Raw genomic sequence first — 14,102 nt, 5'->3', positions numbered from 1 at the left:
CTGAAGTGCCCGCCAAAAAGCTTGGGCAAAGGAGCACCGAAAGATGATATGTGTGGTTGTCTCCTCCATTGCACTACACACCTTGCAGGTAGCTTCTGTTACCACATTCTTCTTCAGGAGGTTGGCTCGGCCCTGTACTCGGTTTTGGACAAGAAGCCAGGCAAAAAATTGCACTCGAGGCGGTGCTCGACGAATGTGGATATGGAGGAGTCAGTGCCTTGGGCTGTCAGTAGTAGTTTGTACAATGGCTCTGTGTGCAGCTTCCCTCCCGGCGCCACAAATGGGCATAGCCTCGTGTCTTCATCGACTGAGTGGCTAACAACTTCCCTGATCCGGCACACAGCATCAAGCTCTTGACGAGTGATGGGTGTCGTGCGTGGCACCAGGTCTGGTTCCAAACCAAGATCAAGGACTTCCTGGACTGTGTGAGTGGATCGCTTGCAGTGACTCAAGAGAGTAGGGAACTTGTTAGCCAGGCACTCTTCGTCGTGCCAGACATCAAACCAGAAGGATGTTGAACGGCCATTCCCAATTTCCACCGTGGTGATGGCTTGGTAGAATGGTAGAAACTCCTGAAGTGCGTCCCAGTGTTGGCTCATGAGTTCCCCTTCCAGACTGGCAATACTAGCATGCCGGCGCATCCATGTTGCCCATGAAAAGCCTTGCGGATGATGCAGTTGATGCAGAAGCTTTAAGAGAATGCATGAGTTCTATACACTCAGGTTGGTGATGCCAAGCCCACCCTGATCACGGGTCTCTTGAACCTTTTCCCAGGCCACGAGGCAGGAAGCTTTGGTTGCTCGTTGCTCCCCAGCCCATAGGAAGCCTCGTCGTCTCTGATCAATTTTGGAGATGAACCCAGGAGGCAGCGGAATGGTGCACATAAGGTATATGAGCTGGCTGTCTAGAACGGAGTTGATCGAGACCGTGCGACCAATCGGGTTCAGGAGGAAGTATTGCCATCCTGCCAAGTATCCGTCGGCTCGCTCAATGTAGGGGTCAAAAGTATTGATCCGTAGCTTCGCACAAGAGAGTGGCAAGCCTAGGTACGTTTGAGGGAAACCTTCCTGTCGGCAGCCAAGAGCCTGAATGCACTGGGAGGCAGTCTGGTCGCAGATATGCATCGACACTACAGTGCTCTTCGTGAAGTTGATCATCAGTCCAATAGCCTTGGAGAATTGATCTAGCAGAGCTTGTAGCTAGATGCCTTTCTGCAGTTGTCCCCAAAGGAGTATGAGTGTGTCGTCCGCGTATTGCAATATGGGACATGCACTTCCTTCTACGAGTGGGTGATGAACACCATCGTCCTGCTTGATCATGGCTTGAAGAACATCAACAACCAACAGGAAAAGGTATGGTGACATGGGATCACCTTGGCGAAGCCCCTGGCGACATGGGATCCATGGACTAGGGCAACCATTGACCAAAACTACTATCAGGGAGGGGTGGAGTATCTATCAAACCCATGCACACCATTGGTCACTAAACCCTCGAGTGGCCATGATCCTCATCAGTCCTTCCCAATTCACGGTATCAAACGCCTTGGCGAAGTCAAGTTTCGTGGCATAGATGAAATTTTCCGAGATCGATCTTCCCTTGAGAAAACTAGTTTGATCAAGGTCAATCATCATTACAATTTCAGCCTGTAACCGAGAGGTAAGGATCTTGGCCAGTATGTTGACACAACAATTCTGCAGGCATATTGGGCGGAAAGCATCCGCTGTGAAAGCACCAGGTTTCTTTGGTAGTAGCACCATGTAGGCTTTGTTAATTCTTGCCAATTCTACCTCCCCTCTGTAGAACGTGTGGAGGAATGCCATGACCTCAGGTTTTACCATTTCCCAAGCTGCTTTGTAGAAGCTAGGACCAAAACCATCAGGCCCAGGCGCAATGTTCCAGTTCATTGCACACACGGCCAACAATGCTTCTTGCGCTGTGAATGGGGCAGTTAGCACATTAGAGGCTTTCCGGCTGTCCTGATACAGAGCGATGACATCAAACTCCTAGTCAGAGATGCCTGTAGTGCCCATGATCCCCTTGTAGTAGCTTGTGAGTGCAGCAGTTTTCCCCTGGTGAGACATTACTAGCACACCGTCCACCTCGATTCCTTTGATATGATTTCGGCGCATGCGTTGGGTAGCATGCCCATGAAAGAACTGTGTATTTGTGTCCCCTTCTTTGATTGCACGGTGTTTACCTTGTTGCTTCCAGTATGTGTCGCTTTCCTTGATGGCCACGGCCAAGCAATCCTGACAGAGTGCCCGGACCTGCAGTTCTTCAGAAGACAGGCATCAGTGTTCCTAGAGTGTGTCAAAAAGCAAAATTATGAATTTGCAGTTTTGGATTAGAGCTGGAGGCACCCTGTTATGCCTGTTCCACTTTCCTGCAGCTCGAGTTGCCTTGAGGTAGCCGGCGAGATGGCCAGTAGCGTATGCCTGAGGGTAGGCCGTGGACCACGCAGAGAGAACAGTAGATAGGAAGTTTTGGTTGTTCAACCATGCATTTTCAAAGCGAAAGATGGTCTCTTTCAGGATGGTAGTGCAGAGTGTGACGAGCAAGGGGGTATGATCCGAGGTTGGGTGAGGGAGGGATGTGAGTGTTGTGTTGGGCTGGGCTGCACATTGGGCAGGGTTCGCAAAGACCCGATCGAGATGTGAGAGGGTGGGCATGTTACATTTGTTGGACCATGTATAGAGGCGATCGAGGAGTGGTATTTCAGCAAGACCTAGGTTGTCAGGGCTTTCATTGAAGTTGTGGCAGAGCCGGGCGTCGACACGGCCATTGTTCTTGTCTTCGCCTGACCGACAAAGGTTGAAGTCCTCGACGAGTAGCTAGGGGCCAGTGACATGCTAAGGGAGCTTATTGAGGTTTTGTAGGAAAATAGACAAGTCACGGTGGTTGGATGGAGCGTAGACATTTGTGATGGTGATAGTGTGGTCAGATGTGGTGGAGGCAAGCACCGTGGTGAGGGTGTAGCGCCCAGTGATGAAGGAGTGGAGCAGGAAGGTTGAGCTTTTCCAGGCGGTGAGAATTCCACCACGGGATCCCATGGCAGAGATCAAGTGGAAGGTAGGAGGAAAACCTTAGTAGAGAGATCGTTAATGTCTTGGAGTTTGGTTTCTTGAAGACAGGCAACGCAAGGAGCGCAGACATGATCACATCACTCACCACACTGCACCTAATCGGGTTGCCCAAACTGCGCACATTCCATGATAGAAGCTTAAACGATCTAAAAGCAGTACCCATAGCTAAAACAACATAGCACCAACAAGTAAATAAAGCAATGCACATGCAAAACAAAGATGGACTGCACAAACGACCCGCAAAAAGATAGCGATAGGGGCAACGAATTAACAAGAATGCTTAGAAAACGACAACAAGCATGAGAATTAAGCAATAACAATAGGTCCAGTTCAGTTGAAAGTAGCAGACGACAAACGGACATGTCACGCCCTAGGGGAACACAGGCCCCATGGATGGAGCACACACGACAACAGAGCTAGAGCAAGGAGCGGGTGTGAAGCGCCTAGCCTTGCCGCTCGAACTACCATAGACACAGAGACAACGGATGCTAACGACGAACACGGACGCGCAATAGAGGGACACGGAATGTGGCAAACAATTCTTCTCGTCGCGGAACCTAAGGCACAGGGTGATCATTCAACAGTTGGCAGCACCCCTCCCCAACGACATTGGCGGCTGCAGTGCCCAGACCAGCAACGCCCACCATCTTACGCAGGTTAGTAGTGGAGATGGGCAGCTTGGTGCACGAGAGGATGTTGCGCTTCTCCACGTGAGTCTGCAAAGCGGCAGGGCAAGTGGACAGGGAGTTCTTCAGAGCAGCGCGCTGTGCGGCCTTGTCTACCACTTTGACGTACTTCCCATTGGCCATTGTAGGCCAGACGTGAACTCTGGCACTGAGGTTTTGTGTCCTTAGTGTTCTTGTTCCTTGGGCATCTTCCACGGATCGGGGAGCGTGTGGCGGACACAGCGCCATTAGTGATCAGAGGAGAAATAGCAGCGATGTTTGTAGTTGGTGTCACAGTAGCAGCAGGGGAGGGTGGCAGTGAGGCGGGAGGTAGTGGAGTAGAGCACTTCATGTAGGCAAGCATCACAGTGAGGTGGAGTAGGTAGGCAGCCGCGGCAGGCGGTGCTTGGGGGTGCGGTGGAGCGTGCAGTGGTGGCGCGGCGGGCAGCCCATTACCGGCAGCATTTGGTGGTGGTGGAGGGGGGAGTGCTGACCCAGCAAGGCCTGCAGGTGCTTTGCCAAGTGCATGCGGAGGTGGAGGAGGTGGCCCAAAGAACGGGATGAGGTTTCCATCAGTGTCCATCTGACCATTGCGGTGCCAAACACGGATTGGCATGAGTTGCGTGATGCTCCCTCCAAGTGCACTCCCCTTAGCATCAATCCAAAGCTCACTAGGATATCAAGCCAGTGGTTCACTGCAATGAGCAGACAAAGCGGGGAGTAGTCATAACAAGTGAGGCACGCTGGGTCGATCTCAAGCAGGTTGCTGAACCCTCAAAAGTTGTTGCTGATGTGTTCTTCCGTCTAATGTTCTGAAGGATAGTCCTGTACTGCAACGTATGCCAGGCACTCCCTTTCCCAGAAGAAACGGTTCGACGTCTCTTGTGGGTGTTCCAGCTCCAGCGTGATGTTGTCATGGTGGATGGGCTCAGCTCACGCACCAGCTCTCGGTCCTGCTCAGAAGCGAAGCAGAGAAGCATAGCACCATGTGAGGAGGGCAGGAGCTCAACCCTGATTTGTAGTGCCACATGTAGGGATACGAGGTAAGCTATGCTAGCGCAAAACAAAATTTTCTACCGCGTAAACCAGGAAAACTGCCATATATGGATCACAGGATTACCACTAGATGTGCAGACGTGGAAGTTGATGAAGCGCGTCGGGGCAGTGTAGTCGATCACACGTAGATGTCGAGCAACTCCTTAGCAGCTCGCCACGTGCAGCAGCGTCCTCCTCGTGCGCCGGATCGTCAGGTTCCTCGTCAACTCGTCAAGTTCCTCGTCGGCTCATCAGAGTGCTGCAAATGCAACACCTTCAAGGTATCCACAAGTACGGGGAGGAAGCATCGCAAGCCGGATTGCTAGGTCCGCGAGTTGCAACAAAGGCGAGGGCTTGGGAGGGGGCACGGCTGTGGTTCGGCCAAAAGGGGTTTAACCCTAGGGCGCCCCCCACCTCTCAATATATAGGGGTTTCTAACGGGCCTCTGGGTCCGAGGCCCATTAGTACTCCTAAACCTGGTCCAATTCAGATCATATCCGAATTGGGCTTCCAGCCCTTTAAGTGTGTGACCCTATAGGTTCATATATGTATAGACATGGCCCGAGTACTCCTACTCGGCCAATAGTTAGTAGCGGCCTCTAGCAAGACATGCTAACTCCTAGACGCACATGAAGATCATATCAAATGACCCATCGCAACATCACGTACATGCTATTCCCTTTGCCTCACGATATTTGGTCTAACTCCAAGCTGACCACTCTTTCTCGATGCTGTGATTCGGAATCCCTTTCTAGATTAACACTTAACCTCACATAGCATGGCCATGCATTTCTGGATCTGATCACTCAAAGGGGCCAGAGATATCTCTCTCAAATAGAGAGGGGCAAATTCCATCTTGACTGACCATGCCTCACAGCATGTTTCTTGACAAAGCCGAAAGGTACCTTTATAACTACCCAGTTACGGTGTAGCGTTTCATAGCCTCTAAGTAAGTCGATCCACATCTTGAGTACATGCGATAATCTCAGGTCTAAGGACAAAGCGTACACGTTGTGTAAAGAGAAAACTATGTAACTCGCGTTGGGTCAGTCCTAGCACATGTCTTTACACGTGCCCACATTATAAGTTTGATATCTCCATGTCCATGACTTGTGAAACATAGTCATCAACTAATACAACTTTTAGAATAACCATACAAGTAAAGAGTTTCACACACAATTCACATAATTACAAATCAATTCTAGTAGCCTTTAATGGATATTCAAGGAACACAATATAAAATATGGATACAATGGAATATCATCATCTCTATGATTACCTCTAGGGCATACCTCCAACACCACAACCCCAAAGCCAGCCGAATGAACAAGGCGACGCTACCCACTGCTTCGGCTGGTGTGATGTAGGCAAAAGCAAGGTGCACAGCGATATCCTCATGGCCACGTCGCAGACAGACCTCTAGCATGTGAACTCTACCATCCCAGTTATTGAGAGAGTCACCTTCGCTCTCGATCTCTTCCTCATCCTCGGTGCTGGTGCTGTTGTCGGTGTCATCATCATCGCCACCGTCACCGTCATGCAGGCTCACCAACAGCTCGGCAATGCCATCTGCATCCATCGCCGGTGCGTCCGGCACCACCGGGGCCCCCTTGATGGGCGAGGCGCTGGGTGTTGGAGAACACCTTCCTAGCGAGGAGGGCAGCAACAGAAAGAGCGGTAGGGGGTCAGCCACTGCCTTTCCACGGCTCGAGTGGTCGTGGATGTCCACAGATCTGGGGATGAGCGGTGGTGGAGCAGTGGCGGCCACTTGGGCTTCCGGCTGAGGCGAGCTTGGTGAGCGGGGAAAACAGTGTCCGCCTTCAGGGCTGACACAGGAGTGGCGACACTGCGGGGGAGCTCGAAATTCAACGTCATGGAGCTCGAGGAGGCCAGCATGGCGAGTGGGTCAAACGCCGTAGGGAGTGCAACGTGCGTGGTTGTAGGCGGTGATGGGGGTGTCGCTGGTGGCGGTGGCGAGGCGAAGCGAGGCGTGTAAGGAACTGCGTGGACAACGGCATGGGTGGTAGGGTTGGGGACGGTGGGGCGACGATGCCAGGGGGTGGCCACTACCATAGCATTTTCGGCATCTTGCACTCGGAAAACCGGTGGCCGCTACCATAGCAGTTCCGGCAGTGGATAGGGTCATGGCAGGAGCGCACTTGGTGGTCAGTGGTGAGGCAACGAAAGCAGCCGGCGGCGGTGGTAATGGGAGGGTTGCGGTGCACTAGGGTTTTATGTGGTTTTGCTGGGGTTAGGAGAGCCTGGAGGTACGGGGCGTTGGGTGGTTGGGTAGCATTGAGTGTCGCTGTGCCTGTTTGGCGGGGAGAGGGCGTGCCGGTAGTAGGTCGACACGCATGCCCTGTCTTGGGAGGGGGCACAATGCGACCGCAGGAGTAAAACCAAAGCTGCCACGTCGAGCCGGACGCTTCTCTGTGTTGGAAAATGTAGCGGCATTGAAGCTTGTTTCTTCAGGTTGGTGCGGAGTAACTACTGGTTGGTGAGGGCCCATGATCCCGTCCTCTAACGCTCCGGTGGCCCTTTCCGCCATCGCATGGACAGGTGAAACCAAAGCTTAGAGGCGCCCATGCACAGAGGACTCTGAACGGGGAGAGCGTTTGCCACATTCCGACAGGACACAGACACACGAAAAACCCTAGACCGAATGCGCATGACGTACAGGCGACCCGATGAACGGTGAGGAGGAAATTGAGCATGTACTGCACGAAAGAGGAACCGTAGTGCGGAGCAATGGTTGTAGGGGTGATCCAGATGGAGACGGGAGGGGTGGGTGCGATTTCACTTGGGATGACGGTGGCGTGGAAGTCATGAAGGAAACGAGCTCGAAGTTGTTCTCCAGGCGTGGTCGGGGCTGCGTTCCTCGGCGGCGCGCCGCCACCTCTCCGGGCCCCAAGACGGGGCTGAGCATGTGGCGCTGGTGGAGGAGCATCAGGATGTGGTGATGGTGGTGTGTTTTGGCTGTCTATCACTGGGCAGGGTCGACGGCGGTGAGGTCGGGGAGGTCCGGCTCGTCGATCGTCGCCCAGGCGCTCACAAGACGGGAGCGCCATCCTTCCTGGAGAGGAGAGACGAGGGCAGAATGACTTTAGTTTTTCGGCACGACTTATTGTAGGGCCTCACCCGTTTTATTTACATACTATATATGGGGACCCACCAAATAGTGTAGTATTATTTCTATATAAGCACGCAGTGTGTGAAGTGTGAGCGCCACTTCTCATCCTGTACGCATCCAAAGAGTTATCGGAAGAGATGATTCCCTCCACGGCAACAATTGCTCTCGTGCTTGCAGTACTGAGCCTGGCACAGTATGCTTTCCTCGCCACCGCCGCCGGCCCCCGGGTCATCATTGTCGGCGCCGGCATGTCGGGTAAACATGCCATTATCCATACCAAATCCTTCATCTCTGCGCGTGTATAGTACACAGAGGATGCGCGCTCATGCACCGTTATTATTATACATGACTTTTAGCTTTGGTTTGTCAATGCATGCAGGGATCTCGGCGGGGAAGAGGCTGTCGGAAGCTGGGATAACGGACTTGCTGATTCTGGAGGCGACGGACCACGTCGGCGGGCGGATGCACAAGCAGAACTTCGCCGGCATCAACGTCGAGGTCGGCGCCAACTGGGTGGAGGGCGTGAATGGCGGCAAGATGAACCCCATCTGGCCCATCGTCAACTCCACCCTCAAGCTCAGGAACTTCCGCTCCGACTTTGACTACCTCGCCCAAAACGTCTACAAGGAGAAGTACGCCGTCGATGAGTGAACTGGAAAAGGCTTATGCTAAACCAATATGTATAATTAAACTAATCAGGCGCATGTGAACGGAAAAAATTGCACCAATCAGAATTATTAGACGTTAATTATACTCTTATATATACATATATGTTAGCATGCATATTGTTGTCCAAATTAACATTACCATGTTATTTTGTATATTTTGCTGGCAGTGGTGGCCTCTATGACCAAGATTACGTTCAGAAAAGACTTGACCAGGCGGATAAGGCAGAAGAGAGTGGGAAGAAACTCTCCGGCACGTTGCCAGCTAGTGGCAGCAACGACATGTCTATCCTTGCCATGCAGCGACTCTACGATCAGTACGTACATAAACGGATTATTATCCTTAATTCATCTCCTCTCTGTTCTAAATAAACGTTTGTGCTGTAAAAGAATATTGCATTCATTTCAGTGTTGTTCTACTTCTAACAATCTTGAAAAAGATAGGGTATACCTATATGTATATAGGTCCTATAGGTCCTGTTTAGATCCACCATTTAAATTTTAGCTGGTTAAATTTAGTTGCTATGGATCCAAGCAAGACCTAGCTAAAGTTTTAGCTGGCTAAAAATTTCTTTAACTGGTTGAACCCAATTAAACTCAGCTAAAGCGATAAAAGACCGAACTGCTCCTCCACCTTCCTTGGGAAGATCCTCTCCCACCGCCTGTCCCGCCACTCCCTCGCAGGCTCCATCATCGGGGTCGTTGTGTACCGAGAAGCTTGGGAGTGCACGCGGAGAAGCTCCGGCCACGGCCCCCAGCTCCCGCTTGCCCGCTCCGCCGCGTCAGCCCCCACTCTATCGTTGCTTGCCCGGTCGCAGCACGTCGGCGTGCCTGCTACCGCTTCGTCTGCGCAGGTTTGGCCGCGGCTCGCCGACGCACCAGCCCCACTACCGCGCGGTTTGCCCTGCTTCGGCATGCCGCCAGCCCGCCAATCTGACGCTCGCCTGGCGTGCTCCCCCTGCTCACCGCCTGCTTGTGGGAGGAGGGAGGAGGATAAGAGAGAAGATCGATGAGAGGTGGGAGGGGTAAGATATACAAATAACTCCTCAACCATCATTTAGCTGGTGGGTCCAACACACCTAGCTAAAATTTATCTAGCTAACCTTTAGCTAGTTAAAACAAAAGATACTAAATTTTAGTCAGCTAAATTTGAGATGGGTAGATCCAAATAGGGTAAAGTTGAAATTAGGATGCCTCCGTGCTTTTCTCGAGAACTTGCGCATTCCATAGGGAAGATCCAACACGTGTAGCACTTCTCCGTTGAATTGAAGACCCTATTTTAGGTTCCAACCACAATAACCCCTTTCTGTTTCAAAAATACGATGTTATATGAATGGATTGTTCAACGACATGAGGCTCTTGTAGGAAAAAAAAATAAAGCGGTTAAACGTCTCATTGGATTAAAAAAAAGACATTTGAGGGTAGGAATACATAGCTTTAAAAATAAATTAGATAATACGGCATGACCCACAAATAATGATAGGACTCGCCGGTTTAAGATTTATCCATTTAAGATAAGAATATGCCGTATGCACACTCGCTGAGTTTGCAGCCTGCGGCAGCCCAGGACGCAAGACAGCAACTCGCGACGGCGGCGATGTGGCCTCGGGCCTCATGGCTCGCGCTAATCACCAAGGCGCCGGCAGTCGATCGTGTCGCGTGCGTGCATCGCGTGAATCACGTTTGTACTCACGCGGTCCTGTGGGCTTTAGCAAAAATGTGAAAGTCTTGGCTAGTAGTTGCTGATTAGATGCCCCTCCCATTTAGGGGCCCAGCGCAGGCCCTGAAGCCGAATCGAGATGCAGAGAATTGGACACACTTCAGGGTAAGCCAAATCGACCATGCATGCTAGCTATGGCTATTTTTTGTACTGTTGGCTGGTCCACCTCCAGCAGCCATTCGAATCGTTGGAAACATATGGTGGAGATTAGTTGATTACTTGCAAGATAAAGTGACAATTCTCATCTATACTACTCCTTCCGGTCCAAATTACAGGTCGTTTGATTTTTTTAGATTCATAGATATTATTATACATTTAGACATACATTATATCTTAGTGCATAACAAAACTATGCACCTAGAAAAGCTAAAATAACCTACATTTGGAACGGGGGAGTACCAAATAAAACAGCAATTCCCATATATATTACCAGTAGCAGTTTGTGTAGTACCGCATTATGAAAAAGGTGTATATTTATTGCATTTTGATTTATGGCTTCAGCACAAAAACAAATGCGCCTGGTATAATAATAAAAAAATTGTCCCGGCATCTGGTTGCACCTATTAACGTGCCTTGCCAACCGACTGCCTCTTGATTGCTACCATGCCATCAGCGGCCACGTTTAGCCATTTAGGCAAGACATCGTCCTAGAATGGGCACTCTAGTTGGTGGCTAATGGATTGCTCCTCACACGAGTGATGCGTCACATAACAAGATCTCACATTTTGAGCTATATCTCTTTGTGATGAGTCATGGGTGTCCAAATTGTAAAATTTGTTAACCTTATTTTGATTCAGATTCAGTTCCAGCTCTACTAGTGAAATAAGAGGTAGCGATAGACATTAACCATAACTTAAAAATAGACATTAACCACAACTTGCTTGTATTTTTAAATGAGGGCTCATTTGGTAGGCTATAGCTGAACCGGCTTTGACTGTGGCTTTTTTGTTAGAGCGATTTTTTCTCTCTAACTTATCTGGTTGGAAAAATATTTGTTACAACGACTTTTCTTTAAATGGATGGAAAAAGTCAAATGTTCATTCTACTTTTTTTTTCCTCCGGGTTGTTTTTTCCTCTCTTTCTTGCCCACTCTTTCTTCCTTATCCACGTTCTGCTCCCGTTATTTTCGGGGGCACCGCACACCACGGTCACCCACTGCCCGTGGGCCGGCCCACCACCATCAGCCCGCCACGCCGCCATCGGTCCACGGCCCTGGCCCCCCCGCGCCGCTGTCCGCCCCCCCCCCCCCCACCCCCCGCGTCGCCGTCACCATCCGCCTCCATCCCCTCCTCCCTCCTCCCACTGGCGGCCACGCCCCCGCCGCCGCTGCCTCTGCCCGCTTCCCACTGCTGGCTCCGCTTCCCGCTGCTGGCTTCCTCCGCCGCCCCCACCTCCGGCCGCCTCGCTTCACTGGCGGACCCAACCCAAGGGCTACAAAGCCAATCAATGAGGCGTTTTTTATTAAATGGCCCCTCTCACCAGGGATTCAGGAGCTTCTTTGCCGAAGCTGTTTGCTCCCTTCCCATTTGGTAGCAGGAGCCGTCCAAAGAGTGGAGCTAGAGCCCTCCCAAAGGGTCCGAAATGTGCCAAACCGCAAAACACTACTAGAACACGGATAGATCTTACATGAGGATGGAGGTCTCACCTTTCTCGGTGGAACGGCATTTAGGAAGTTTTCTCCGAGGAATTTAGTAGAAAGCGGCTTGTGTTGGAATCCCGCTTTGAAGGCCCAGAAGTAGTGCTGATGTTTTTGTAACAACAATTTGCTGCATGTTATGGCCCCGTTAGGTTTCCGGGCCTCTTACTACAAACACATTAATTGATCAAGCGCGTGCAAAATGTTCAGCCAGCCGAATGGGCCGGAGATGCCGGTGGACATGGCGCTGGACTACTACAAGTTCGACTACGAGCTCGCGGAGCCGCCGCGCGTGAGCAGCATGCAGAACTGCGTTCCTCTCCCGACGTTCAGCGACTTCGGAGACGACACCTACTTCGTCGCCGACCAGCGGGGCTACGAGTCCGTCGTCTACCACCTCGCCGGCCAGTACCTCAAGACCGACAAGTCTGGCAAAATCGTCGATCCCCGGTTAAAGCTCAACAAGGTAAATGACAGTAACGCGAGATCTCAAAATCATGTGTACGTGAGCATGTCATGAGTTTGGATTTGTACATGCGTAGGTGGTTCGTGAGATCTCCTACTCCCCGAATGGGGTCACCGTGAAGACGGAGGACAACTCGGTCTACCAAGCAGACTATGTCATGGTTTCTGCAAGCTTAGGAGTCCTGCAGAGTGACCTCATTCAGTTCAAGCCTCAGCTACCTGTCAGTTCCGGCCCCTTCATGCCATGTTACATTTAATCAGTTCCATTAGCCAGTTAATTATATTAGCCTTCGTCATCACAATCATCTCACTCTTTCCATACATCGAATCAGGCATGGAAGGTTGTGGCGATCTACAAATTCGACATGGCCGTGTACACCAAGATATTCGTCAAGTTCCCCAAGAAGTTCTGGCCTGAAGGGAAAGGGAGGGAGTTCTTCCTTTATGCGAGCAGCAGGAGAGGTTACTACGTAGTATGGCAGGTACACACGCCAAACTTTATAACTGCCTAACTGGTAATATTAGCCCGTACTAGCTTATTAGCAGCAGTAACTAAGTGGAATTATGAATGCCACGTAACTAAACATTTTGAGTCAAAATTTTCAGGAGTTTGAGAAGCAGTACCCTGATGCCAACGTCCTCCTTGTCACCGTGACTGACGAGGAGTCTAGGCGTATTGAGCAGCAGTCGGACAACCAGACCAAGGCAGAGATCATGGAGGTGCTGAGGAAGATGTTCCCTGGCAAGGACGTCCCTGATGCGACCGACATCCTTGTCCCGAGATGGTGGTCCGACAGGTTCTACAAGGGCACCTTCTCCAACTGGCCAATTGGTGTGAGCCGCTACGAATATGACCAGCTCAGGGTACGTACCTGCGAATCCTTTTGTGATCTCATATATCTTACTAGTGTACGTGATTTTGCGATTGTGTGAATAATCTAACACATGCATGCAATGTTTTATCCAACATCGGTTATTTTCTATGCACTCTAGGCGCCGGTTGGGAGGGTTTACTTCACTGGTGAGCACACAAGCGAGCACTACAATGGCTATGTCCATGGCGCTTATCTTGCAGGTATATGTGCACCCACGAGGTCTTCATTTGCCTGTTCTTGAGCTTGCCAGCAGGGTTTCTTCTGATAAGTTTTGCATTTGCAATGTCAATTTTCGTCGTGTTGTCAGGAATTGACTCTGCAGAAATTCTGATCAACTGCGCCCAGAAGAAGATGTGCAAGTACCATGTTCAGGGCAAGTATGACTAGGTTCCAACCAATGCAAATAGAGGCCGATCGATCGTACTGCAACGGCGAAAGAGAAATAAGGCGGCTTCTTCGTATTAAGCGCGCGCTGGTGTGGTCTACCATCATCTAAGGTTTATGGTTAAGTGATTCTTCCACGCTTAAGTAATATAATAAGTACTCTTGTGTTGCTCTATTCTGTTGCGGATTGTAATGTTGCATTTTCTCTTAAATAAAACTTCTTTTGAGGAGGGATGTTGAATAAAACTTTGTGCCGCATATGCAATTTCACTAGGGAAAGTTTTATTGTCACATGCTGCCGGTTGGTGCTGACTGTTGAGGGCTTGAGGCCTCTGACCGGCCTGTCGGCAACACAGTGTAAAGGAAATGACCCTCTAGATCGTTATTTGTGATTTTGGCGATCCAGTGATAACATAATTATTGGGAATAATGTGTTTGTCAAGT

At 50.6% G+C, this 14,102-nt stretch overlaps 1 protein-coding gene across 1 annotated transcript; it reads left to right on the top strand.

Moving 5' to 3' along the window:
- Positions 1 to 7,998: 7,998 nt before the first annotated feature.
- Positions 7,999 to 13,949, top strand: LOC101771622 (polyamine oxidase). Its single transcript, XM_004985315.3, has 9 exons — positions 7,999 to 8,168; positions 8,293 to 8,545; positions 8,749 to 8,895; positions 12,145 to 12,400; positions 12,477 to 12,620; positions 12,732 to 12,881; positions 13,006 to 13,263; positions 13,393 to 13,474; positions 13,582 to 13,949. The coding sequence occupies exons 1-9, from the start codon at positions 8,051 to 8,053 to the stop codon at positions 13,659 to 13,661; spliced, it is 1,488 nt and encodes a 495-aa protein (XP_004985372.1). The 5' UTR covers positions 7,999 to 8,050; the 3' UTR covers positions 13,662 to 13,949.
- Positions 13,950 to 14,102: the final 153 nt, after the last annotated feature.

Source organism: Setaria italica, chromosome IX (assembly GCF_000263155.2).
Source record: "Setaria italica strain Yugu1 chromosome IX, Setaria_italica_v2.0, whole genome shotgun sequence".
Classification (NCBI taxonomy): Eukaryota; Viridiplantae; Streptophyta; class Magnoliopsida; order Poales; family Poaceae; genus Setaria; species Setaria italica.
Note: the sequence above shows the minus strand (reverse complement) of the source record. Positions and strands in the feature narration are given on the sequence as shown.

Coding starts and splice junctions, on each gene's coding strand:
- LOC101771622 (XM_004985315.3), top strand. CDS start 8,051: ATGATTCCCTCCACGGCAACAATTGCTCTCGTGCTTGCAGTACTGAGC. Junction 12,621..12,731: donor AGTTCAAGCCTCAGCTACCT/GTCAGTTCCGGC, acceptor ACATCGAATCAG/GCATGGAAGGTTGTGGCGAT. Junction 13,264..13,392: donor ACGAATATGACCAGCTCAGG/GTACGTACCTGC, acceptor TATGCACTCTAG/GCGCCGGTTGGGAGGGTTTA.